We start from the raw sequence: 11,995 nt of genomic DNA, 5'->3' as shown, positions 1-11,995 counted from the left end.
GGATAACGTTACCTCTTTGTGATGTGTACCCAGCCTAACCTTGTGAGCATTTTCGTTTGTTTTCTATTATTCCCTTGCATCGGTTCTCAGGGTTTGTCTTCTGTGCATCGTGGAAAGTGTGTTTAGTTCAGGAGACATTTCAAGCATCTTATGAGCACGATGGTAATTAAGGGGTATTAGGCATTTCAGGGAAGATAATTAAACTTTCCCTCATTCATTTTAATCAAGAAGAAATTGAAGAAGAAAGAGAAAATTAAGTTGTCAAGGTGATATGGAGGAATTTTCTTGTTTATATATAGAGTACATAATCTGACGCACACACACACACACATACACAGAGAGAGAGAGAGAGAGAGAGAGAGAGAGAGAGATCTTCCTCCGTCGTGTTTTGCGTCGCCTGTTTGAACGTTTCCCTTCCTTTCTTCCCCATCAGTTAGTGGAGGGGGCTTGGAGGAAGGGAGGGGGGAGGGGGGGGGAGTTGGTGAGAGTGGCTACAGGTGGAAGAGGATGTCGGTGGGGGGGAGGAGGGAGGAAGCATGGAGGTAGAAAGGGGAGGAGGAGGAGGAAGGTATGTGAAAGTTTCTTAGGGACGGAGATGATAACGACGGGACTTCTCTGTATGTTGGTGTTTCTCTCTCTCTCTCTCTCTCTCTCTCTCTCTCTCTCTCTCTCTCTCTCTCTTACAATGCTGGGAACCCTTCTTTCGTAATGGTGCCGTGCTGTATGCTTACTGGTGTGGCGTAATCGGGTGAATTTCGTCCCTTATGTAAGAATTTGAAATAATGACGGTTTTTCCTTTCCTAGCTGCTGTCTCCTTTCCCATTCTCTCTCTCTCTCTCTCTCTCTCTCTCTCTCTCTCTCTCTCTCTCTCTCTCTCTCTCTCTCTCTCTCTCTCTCTCATATATGCTTTTTCAGGTTATGATTTTGCTTGTCTAAGACTCATTTGCCTTTATTTTTTTTCCGGAACATCGACTTTGATTATTATATTTTTTCTTTTGGGAAAGTGGAATCCTCTCCAACACACACACACACACACACACACACACACACACACACACACACACACACACACACACACACACACACACACACTACTTGACGTGGTATAAAAAAATCGAGGCCAACAACGCAAAAATCTCGCTTCAGATGAAAGGATTCACAGCACGGCCTCCATGAGAGAGAGAGAGAGAGAGAGAGAGAGAGAGAGAGAGAGGAAAGCGCCCATGATGCCTCCAGTGACGTCCCTTCCGTGCAAAGTGTCATCGTGCAGGCAGTAGACAAGACAAGCAAGGTCGGGATTCTCAGACGCTTTCCCGCATCAGCTATTTCCAAAGACCGAACAGGAGATCATTCGAATTTTAATGAGTGTTTTTATCGGTTCATGGTACAGAAGAAAGGTCAACCTACCACCAGGGTCATAAACATACCTGTGGAAACACCCAGATATCCTACGAAAGCCTTGTCAAATATGTGTGCCTGGGCTCCGAAATATTTAACCCCTTGACTGCGGATTTCCTAGCAGAAGACATCACCAAGCTACAGGAGTGGAACAAAAGGTGTCTGCTACAATTCAGTGAGGAAAAGTGTTAAGTCCTGCAGGTTGGGAGGGGATATCCAACGTATCAATACCACATGGGAAACACTCCACTATCCACCATGGCAGAAAAAGACCTGGGAGTATAATGTTACCAGGCTGCCAGTGAAGGCAAAATCCGTGCCAATCGCAGCGGACGGGTTAAAAGGTTCATATTCTTAAACGTGTCGGGCTCCCTTTACGACGATTATCTAAGGCCACAAGGAAGGTTAACCGGGTTTTCATGGGTGATTTTTTTCATGTGCAGAGTGTAGAGACCGTGTAAAACTATCACCAGGATCACAAAACAGTCCATGAAAATCCCTTGAACTTCTACGCCAGTACGAATTTTCAAACAGGCAAACTCAGGTGCCTATACGTTCAGGACTACGAGCTTCAGAATAATATGAATCTAGATGCGAGAGGACTCAGAGGAGGCTGCTGGGCGTGAGTGGGTCAGTGGCGCAGGAGGGGCTAGGTGTACAGACAGGTGTGGCCAGGTATGCTTCGTGACGTACCATAACACCTGAACTCTCAAACACCTGAGTTATTTTTGCATACTTGTAGTCTTTGAGAGAGAGAGAGAGAGAGAGAGAGAGAGAGAGAGAGAGAGAGAGAGAGAGAGAGAGAGAGAGAGAGCTTATGCAAGTTAAAAACGGACTGAGCATGGGACGACAGATAAAGATAACACACACACACACACACACACACACACAGAGAGAGAGAGAGAGAGAGAGAGAGAGAGAGAGAGAGAGAGAGAGAGAGAGAGAGAGAGAGAGAGAGAGAGAGAGAGAGAGAGAGATTACTATCCCAGAGGTGTTAGTGCAGAGCTTAAGCCACTGCCAATAGCCTTTGTTTTAGTAAGGTGAAAACAATACACACACACACACACACACACACACACACACACACAGCCTTTCATACATACAGGATAAACAGTTCTCCCCGGGCAGTGACCCTGAGAGAAGCATGTCATGGGAACTGCAAGGGTGGGGTGGGGGGAGGGGGGAAGATTGCGTTGAAGGGGTGAGGGGGGGTGAGGGAGGAGATGACCCTGGCTCGTGAAGGTTATTATATAGCGCCGTGTGTGTGTGTGTGTGTGTGTGTGTGTGTGTGTGTGTGTGTGTGAACGATCGTGTTGGTCAGTGATGCTTGATGCGAGTCTGGGTGTTGTCAGAGAGAGAGAGAGAGAGAGAGAGAGAGAGAGAGAGAGAGAGAGAGAGGAGGCCACCATATCCTGTTTACTACCACTATTTCTGTGCTTTTAAAAGGAGGAAAACAACGGTCGCATGCAACATAACATCCCCTCACCTCCCCTTCACCTCCTTTGCCTCCTCCTCACCCCCTTTCCCCCAACTCCCCCTTTCTTCTCCTTTTTAACCTTCGCCTCTTCCTCACTTAAATTTTGCTAACTCACTTTTTCTTCCCTCTTTTCCTCCCTCAACCCCTTTACTCCCTTCGATTCTCTTTCTTTTTTCACCAACTCTATCTCCTTACCTCCCCTTTCCCCATTTTCTACCCCCTCCCCTCCTCCCCCACTCTTAAACATTATCTCACCCCCAATCACTCCTTTTGCGACCCCTCACTCCGTTTTCTTCCCCTCAACCCCGCCAGTGAACCCTCGCCCTGCCCTTCCTATAACCTTCCCTCTACCCCCGTTCCCCCCTTACTCCCACCCTCCGCCCCTTGCAACAAGTCCTCCTGCATAGGATTCACACATCAGCCGTCTGAACGGGGTCACAATAGAGGCTGCATACGTTTACCAGTGCACTGTAGACCTTTCTTACTGCAACTCTTGTTTTATTTTTAGCCGCGTTTGAAATTACTGAGGCGTCTGTGTCCTGCCGTTTGGTATTAGCTTATCTAGTTGTGAAGGAGTATAGCAACACCCTGAATATGAAATCAGTCGCAACCCTTTCTCTGTTTCTCTGACGAAGCTTGATGTATACCAAGAAGGGAGGAAGTGACGGGTAAAGAGAGATATCCAGTAGGAGCCGTGAGTGTGAATAACTTAAAGGGTAAAAGCAATATTAATGAATACGAGGGAGGAAGGGTTGATAAAGGGTCATGATTCAGCATTAGTTTCTCAGGTGACAGGAACGGTCGGCACTCAGTCAGTCAGGGTGGGCGGTTGCTTTGGTCCCCGCATCACACACCCACTTGAACGTGTTTGCCATACCCCGAATAGCCCTGTGTGGCCAGCCTGATGGAGGGGGTATCAGCCGCTTGCGTGGGAAGGGTTGCTGGTTTAGTGTGTGTGTGTGTGTGTGTGTGTGTGTGTGTGTGTGTGTCCTTCCTGCATGCTCCACTCATCCACCACACTTAAGGGCGGTTGGGTGTGATGATGTGCATATTTGTTTTTGTTTTATATTTAAGTGATAGCTCCACATGTAGAATGCTGTGTGTGTGTGTGTGTGTGTGTGTGTGTGTGTGTGTGTGTGTGATATTGGGCTGAGTATTGGATAAAGTGTATTAATTGGTTGAATCGTGTTTCATTAATTCGCATTCTCGAAACCTGATGGCATTGTGTATTTATCGTTATTTGTTATTTTATGTTATTATTACTACTATCACTACGACTGATCCTGCTACTGCTACCGTTTTGCTAGACTTTACAAAAAAAATCGATTTTGTCCATCATATAAGTGGAAAGAGATTACTAACTTTTCTTCCCTCATAAATAACAACCAGACTATTTCCAGATCTCGGAGCCAAGTCGTTTGTGCTCCCTGTCTTTCGGTAAGACATGGATTTTAAATACTGACAAAGAGGCGAACATATGCCTTTAGTAATCTGTCTTTGGAGAATCATGGTGTATCACTGGAATGACTGTCAAATCGGCGATAACCGTGTCACTGAATCATGACCTGTTACCTGCACGGCCCATAAACGCCATTTCGTGTTATACGGGAGTGCAGCACGCCACCCAAAAGTCGATCCTGCTCACCGGGTTGGATAGAGTCTGTCACTATAGACAATTCAGTGAGCAGGAAGCTAAGGAAGCACCCTCAAAGTTCGTTGGTAGAGCAATTGGATGGGCTCTGCTGCGTGTTACTTGAAATGGGGAGGGGGCTGGCATGGAGACTTGCTCGGTGACTTCTTGGAATGGAATGACATCGTAGAGTGGGCGAGGGAAAGCGCCCCTTAACGTATGCACGCCTTGATTGATTGATTGAGACTGTCTTCAGTATATATTGAAATGATTTAAGTTACATTCACGCTGGAGTGGACGGTGGGTGCGGGTGAGGCGAGGGGAGGTGATAGTGGCGTGGGTGGCGCAGCAGCTGTTCAGAGGGTCGTTCCGGGTCGGTCAGCAAGAGGGGATTCGTGTAGGTGTGCCACGTGACTATAACCGGACCGCACTCGTTGCTTCCGTCTCGCGTCCTCAGCGATGGGGAACGAGTCGCGTCGATGAGGCACGCGTCCGGGGAGGCTGTTGTGACGCGTTTAGTAGTGACAGTAGTAGTAGTAGTAGTAGTAATAATATAATTGTAATTTTTCATTTTTTCCTCCTTCTTCTTCTTCCTCTTCTCCTTTTTCTCCTTCTTCTTCTTTTACTTCCTCGTCTTCTTCTTCTTATTATTATTATTATTTTATTATTGGTTCGTATCTTAAGATATTTATATAACGTAGAATCATACAACCCTTAATTAAAACAACAACGAGTCCAAGGCACCAGTATAGCCTCAAAGCAGCTTCCGTTCGAGTTAAAGGTCAGAGAAACGGTGATATGAGTGAGCAAAGCCTTCCTTTAAATCCGTAACAGGTGGGCAGGTGTCTCGGCTGTTACGTAAGCCCTCTTAGCCGCCTTAAAACGTGCCGCTCCAGTCAGATGTATTGGTTGACACACATTTGGTTACACCGGTCAGATGCTGTTTTTTTTTTGCTTAGTTAATTGTTTCATCGACATATCAAAAACTATCTGAGGTTTGAGTTCTCGATTTGTAGATCCTTATGAGTCCCAATATCTGGATCTAGAGAACTTCCCTGTGTTTGTATAAGAAAAAGATATTACACACACACACACACACACACACACACACACACACACACACACACACACACACACACACACACACACGTAACGTCGATGCGAGGTGAAAAGAAACCACTAACGAGGTAAACAACCCTTCAGCTGGTAGTGTGTGTGTGTGTGTGTGTGTGTGTGTGTGTGTGTGTTAGCATAAGCACGAAGTCAGGTAAGACGTGGCAGTTAATTTAATACAGCTTGTGTAGGGTAGTGATGCGCTTCATTGCAGTGGTTTGTAGCCCCCCACCCTCTCTCTCTCTCTCTCTCTCTCTCTCTCTCTCTCTCTCTCTCTCTCACACACACACACACACACACACAGGGAAGGAAGGTGTGCAGGCGGAGGCGTCGGACAAACACAACAGTAACGTTACAAGCGGCTCCTGCACGCTCCGTCTCAGCCTTGCTCCCGTGAAAGTGACAATGCACCGTTCTTCACTAGCCTCACCTCCACGCGTATAACAGCAATGATTACACACACACACACACACACACACACACACACACACACAGCTGTCGGCAGCCACCCAGGTGATGGTTTGTTTGCCGTATTTTAATGATTTCTTTTTACCTCGCTGTGACAGTGTGTGTGTGTGTGTGTGTGTGTGTGTGTGTGTGTGTGTGTGTGTGTGTGTGTGTGTGCGAAGAGGACATTCCATAAGAGGGCAGTTTATTTATGAATCACATTTTCCACGTTTTCTGTCGTAGATCTTTTTTTTTATACATTTCATATGCTCACTTTATATTCTCACGCACTTTCCTTCTATGTGCGCAGTTCATTTTATATTACCATACTCACAGATGTCCACGCACAAACACGAGTATTTCCCATTTTCCCTGCAAAGAATTCGATGCCATTAATGTCGCTGGTAGGTAGGAGGAGGCGAGAATACATGTCTTTACAAAACGGTTAAACTCCAGTTACACATCAACAAGCATGACTTCCCTGCGATGAAAGAAGTGATGTTTGTGCCTTAGCCAGGTGTGCGGGTGTGAGAATACATACGTCTTTACTGTAATAAGGCATTGTTCCTTTTATTGTCTTGCATCAACAACACCTACACAGCACGACCTGTTCTCATCTAGTCTCCCAAGTTCCTTCTTCACTCATCCTCACACACCTACACAGCACGTTGACCTAACCTAACCTAACCTAACCCTGTTCTCATCTAGTCTCCCAAGTTCCTTCTTCACTCTTCCTCACACACCTACATATCACGTTGACCTGTTCTCATCTAGTCTCCCAAGTTCCTTCTTCACTCTTCCTCACACACCTACATATCACGTTGACCTGTTCTCATCTAGTCTCCCAAGTTCCTTCTACTCTCTTCCTCACACTTCCTTCTACTCTCTTCCTCACACACATACACATTTCACATTGACCTGTTCTCATCTAGTCTCCCAAGTTCCTTTTTCACTTCCTCACACACCCACACATCACGTTCAGCTGTTCTCATCTAGTCTCCCATGTTCCTTTTTCACTCTTCCTCACACCTACGCAGCACGTTGACCTGTTCTCGTCGAGTCTCTCAAGTTCCTTCTTCACTCTTGCTCACACACCTACACACACACCACGTTTATTTATTCTCCTGTGGTCTCTGTGGGCTGGGGACTGACGGAGAAGCATGGGCTGGCCGGTGATTGGCAGGGGTCGGGGTCTGGTCTGGCTAGGGGTTGGGGACAGGCAGGCGACACACACACGTGCAGTATTGGCGTCAGTGAGTCACGTGCGTCCAGCTGATCCAGGCAGTGCACACGCTCACCGCTGGCAGCTTGGCGGGGACCACTGACGCCCGTAGCCTTGGGAACTGGACTCACGCTGCCGCTCTGTATACATTATGCTCTTCAACACTCTCCTGCCTCCTTGGCCATACTGTTCCCTATACACTTATATTCATTGAACTTTTTATTTATTTATTTATTTATTTTTTACCTCTATATTAGTTGACAGTTGAATGTATGTTTTACGATTTAGTTCAACAACATAAAGAAAGGTAAAGATTTCTGAAAGTCAAGGGTGCCTACATTAAATAAGTAGCATTATACAAATAACACACACACACACACACACACACACACACACACACACACACACACACACACACACACACACACTTTAATCTCCCACTTCACATCTGTTATCTTACTCCAACAGAGTCACTCCGTCTCAACCAGGCAAAGGCTGCTAAATCTTTTAATACTGTTTTTGTACTCACGTCACTACTACGCGTCAACACCGTTACCATATTATCTCTTGTAGCGTAGAAGAGAGTGGGTGATGTTTTGTTTTCCTTCTCTGCGCCATCATCACGTCACACTGCAACACGTAAATGTCAGAATGGGTGGAGCTGGTGTGTGTGTGTGTGTGTGTGTGTGTGTGTGTGTGTGTGTTCTCACGCCACCACCGCGCTTGAATTATCACCCATGTTACATAATACACATATAAGATAGATTCTCTCCTTCCACTACCATCACCATCTCACTACCTGCATTATTCAGTATAGAAATTCCTCGTACTTCCAACCTCACAGCGCTCCGACATGTCACTTTAATCTTGTCTTTCCCTTCTCCCATCTTCCACTCCTCAGCGAATTACTTAGAACCTCCATACTGCTACCACAAACCACTTCATATTAAACTATCCCTCTTTTTCTTTTCCGTCCCTCTATCTTTTAAGGGGCTATTACACTGGGGAAATTTTCTGTGGATCTTCAGTCAAACCACGATTTCCGCTTGCGTGATTCTCATTTGTTTCTTGTTATTGCTGCTGCTGATGATGATGAGTAATACCGTCGTCCTTCGGGAAAATCTACCGTAGCTTTGGAAGATCGTGGACACGTCAGAAAACCACGGAAATATGAGAACCACGCCAACGGAAATCGTGGTTTGACTGAAGATCCACGGAAAATTTGCCCAGTGTAATAGCCCCTTAACCCTCAGTCAGTCTTTAATAGCAGTACTCTTTCACAGCGGCCTTACCTCCAACATGTCACCTGGTATCGGACTAGCACACCATTCCCTCCCTCTCCAGTCTTTTCTCCAACATGTCACCTGGTATCGGACTAGCACACCATTCCCTCCCTCTCCAGTCTTTTCTTCAACATGTCACCTGGTATCGGACTAGCACACCATTCCCTCCCTCTCCAGTCTTTTCTTCATCCTTCCCCCCCTCAGTAGATTATCTCCACTAACTCACCCTCCATATCACTCACTCCCCCTGCCATTTATTTTCCCACCCTCCTATCCTTGAGTTCCTCCTTCCGCCAGTAGTAAATGCATCACGTCCTGGTATGAAGTGCGTGAAGTCTGTCAGATAATACCGAGGGACCATTGTGGTAGTGGTGGTAGTAGTGGAGGTGGTGGTGGTAGTGGTGCTTCAGTTAAGGGTGCTTATGGGAGGCTCTTCAGGTGCAAGCCATGACTCAGCATCCGGGATAGCCTCTGAGCCCTACAATGTAGTATTAATGGAATGTTGTTAATGTTTCGGTTTCATATTCCCATTATTATTTTCTCAGATACCTCCTTCTAGTTTTAACAGGGAGACTAATGGTATCCTTTATTCACTCCTGCAACATATTATGATACCTTGAAATAGACGACTTGAACCTCGCGAATTTCATATTTCTTGAGTGCTAGTATCTATTATCTTCATTGTTGTGTTGCGTAGTGTTGCTGTCACCACTTCCTTACATGGTATACATCAGCATTTTTGCTTCCTGACAACTCTTATTGATGTACTTTTTTATGCTATTCTAGACATTTCTTCACTATGAAAAGCAGTTTGTTAAATTTTGGTATCAGTGACCAGTGATATTTGCAGAGACTATAGCCATTGGAACAAAAAAATTACATTCTCGACCAGTTCCTGCAACCCATCATTTTTGGAGCTAACTGTGGGGGGGGTGGGGGGGATGCCATGTATGAGAAAGGAAAGAACAGGCCAGTCCCAGGTTAATGACATGACAGTATGTGCCAGAGCCTTCCTGATAATGTGTCTAAGACTGGAAAAATACAGTTTACTGCAGATCATACCACTGATGAAAAACTGGGAGGCAGGGTGGGTGTCCTTGGCTGGGCTGAACTCACCCTCCCAGTTTTTCCTCAGCACCATCGCATCCCTCTCTCGGCCTCCTCGGTCTGTCTTCCTGGTCATACCCGCCTCTCTTGTGTAACCTTTATTAAGTAACTTTATTTCATCTCCATTTACGGTTATTTTAATGATGTTTCAAGTAGCTGCTGGAACTATGCACTTAAGTGGGTGCTGAGGTTATAGGAGTCAGGTGATGGTCATTCAAATGGTGTTGGGTGTATCATTATAATATCTGTGGTGTTTTGCTGTGGTTTATGCGGTGTTGGGTGTATCATATAACTCATTTGACGTTTTGCTGTGGTTTATGCGGTGTTGGGTGTATCATATAACTCATTTGACGTTTTGCTGTGGTTTATGTGGTGTTGGGTGTATAGTGACAGTGTCCATTATATGTTGTACCTACATGATAAAAGTCATTGTTATATTTCTCTTAGTCAAAACAATGAACAACATACTATTCTTGAAAATATTAGCACACCAGCAAGGGTTTGTAGTAGCTAACAGTAATGATGTATTGTAGTTACATATCGTCACCCTCATAAAATAATTGCCTAAGTCATTTTTCAGCGATTTCCAGGTTTTTGTTTACATCAATTTTTCATCGTGACGCCCATTTTTGTATAGTTGTCTTCCTCATTCAGGGTTTGAGTGTTCTAGAATTGACCTTTTCATTTCTGCCTAAATCTTAAGACAAATAAGATAATGACAGTTCTTTTCTGATTTCCTGTAAAGTAGAAAATAATGACCTATGCAGTTTGTGTACGAAGGTGACGATATTTTTATTGCACTCAAGATAATGCTATTACATATACCCCTTTTTACCTCCATGCTCACTTGTTACTTTCATCACTTCATCACACCTACAACCTGTCTGGCTTTTGCTGCTCTTTCCCTTACCTCTCCCACCAGAGTCATCCCTAAGTGTTCATAATCAATCACTTTCTTTATCTCCTCCCTTACCAAATCTTATGTTGTACTCTGCCCTAACTCTGTACAAGTTTGCAAAATCAATGGTATGTTCTTCTGCCTTGTCAGATTCTTCATCTACCTTCTACTCTTCTAGCCATTGCCCTTGTTTCAGCACCATACAACATAACTGATCAAATATTTGTTTCATACACCTCACCTCTACTCTTCAGTGGGATACTTCTTGCCTTCTCAGATACCGTAACCTAACTCTCACTCACATTTACCTTCAACTTTCTCCTCTTGAGCACTGAGTTTTATACAACATTCTTTGCTTCCATTTTCTTTCAACAACCCTGTATCATCTGTAAATAAGTCTGCCACCAAGGACTGCTCTGTATCTCTCACTTACAGCCTTGCACCTAAATCCTCTGACTCTGATTTCTCTCCTTCAACCCCCCAAGTAAATAGCAAACAACCACGTAACACAATAGATAAGCAGTTATCATTTACCATTCACATAATATGATCTATAATAGTCAAATTTTGCTTGTCTCTTTTTTCCAGTATAAGTAAGTTAATGTTTTCACTTTTTCCACAGTTGATCTATCCGGGGGACAGAGAGCTGAGTGAACGGGAGCGCACCAACATTTGTTATCTGGCGTTTCCGGACAGCAACTCTGGTCTTATGGGCAACGTGCAGTTCCACTTCCGCATCCGTCAGTGTCCGCAGTCTATCTCCCTCAACCCTCGGTCTGCCCTACACACTTACAACTCCACCTGTCCCACCAGCATACAGGTGTGTTAGGCCTTGTTGATTATGATAACAGAAAATGTAGTACTTAATAAAAAAATTAAGAAAAGTAAATAAATAAGGCTACAGATATGAATTATGTCCCAGATAGATACAGAAAAGATAGTAAATGAAAGGTTTGCATTATAATTGAAAAATGATCAATAGTGACTAACTAAAGGAGTTGAGTTAGCACTTCATAAACCATTATGGAATATACATGGATGCCTGTCATGTAAATTTTTAAGCTTGTACACCTTCATGTGGAATATTGTAAACACTGCATTACTCATCCACCATCCACTACAGAGGTCAGGGTATGATTTTGTATCCATCTCTGTCTCCCCCAGGCTGAAGATGGTTACCTGTATGGCTTCGTGTACTTCAGGCAGGTGAAGGACCGCACACTGCGACGAGGCTACTTTCAGAAGGTGAGTAGTAGTTGGTTTTCATGGGTCAGAAATATTAATGTAGGAAGTTCGTATGAGCTGAGATTTTAGATATGAAACAATGGTTGAAGCCATTGTTGTTTTTTGTTGCATTTAATGTATAAAGATTGTTTTTGTCTCTGGGTTTTGAAACTATATACAGTTTTGCACTGCTTTC

General features: G+C 44.6%; 1 protein-coding gene across 1 annotated transcript in view; it reads left to right on the top strand.

The window, feature by feature from the left end:
- Positions 1 to 11,995, top strand: part of LOC127003767 (protein DENND6A-like) — a 46,019-nt gene that overhangs the window by 20,662 nt on the left and 13,362 nt on the right. The window contains exons 2-3 of the mRNA XM_050870773.1: positions 11,198 to 11,395; positions 11,740 to 11,820. Coding sequence (XP_050726730.1) covers positions 11,198 to 11,395; positions 11,740 to 11,820 — 279 coding nt within the window. The remainder of the gene's footprint in view (positions 1 to 11,197; positions 11,396 to 11,739; positions 11,821 to 11,995) is intronic.

The sequence above is a fragment of the Eriocheir sinensis genome, chromosome 26, assembly GCF_024679095.1.
Source record: "Eriocheir sinensis breed Jianghai 21 chromosome 26, ASM2467909v1, whole genome shotgun sequence".
Lineage (NCBI taxonomy): Eukaryota > Metazoa > Arthropoda > Malacostraca > Decapoda > Varunidae > Eriocheir > Eriocheir sinensis.
The sequence above is the reverse complement of the archived record's forward strand: the minus strand, read 5'-3'. Positions and strand labels throughout refer to the sequence as shown.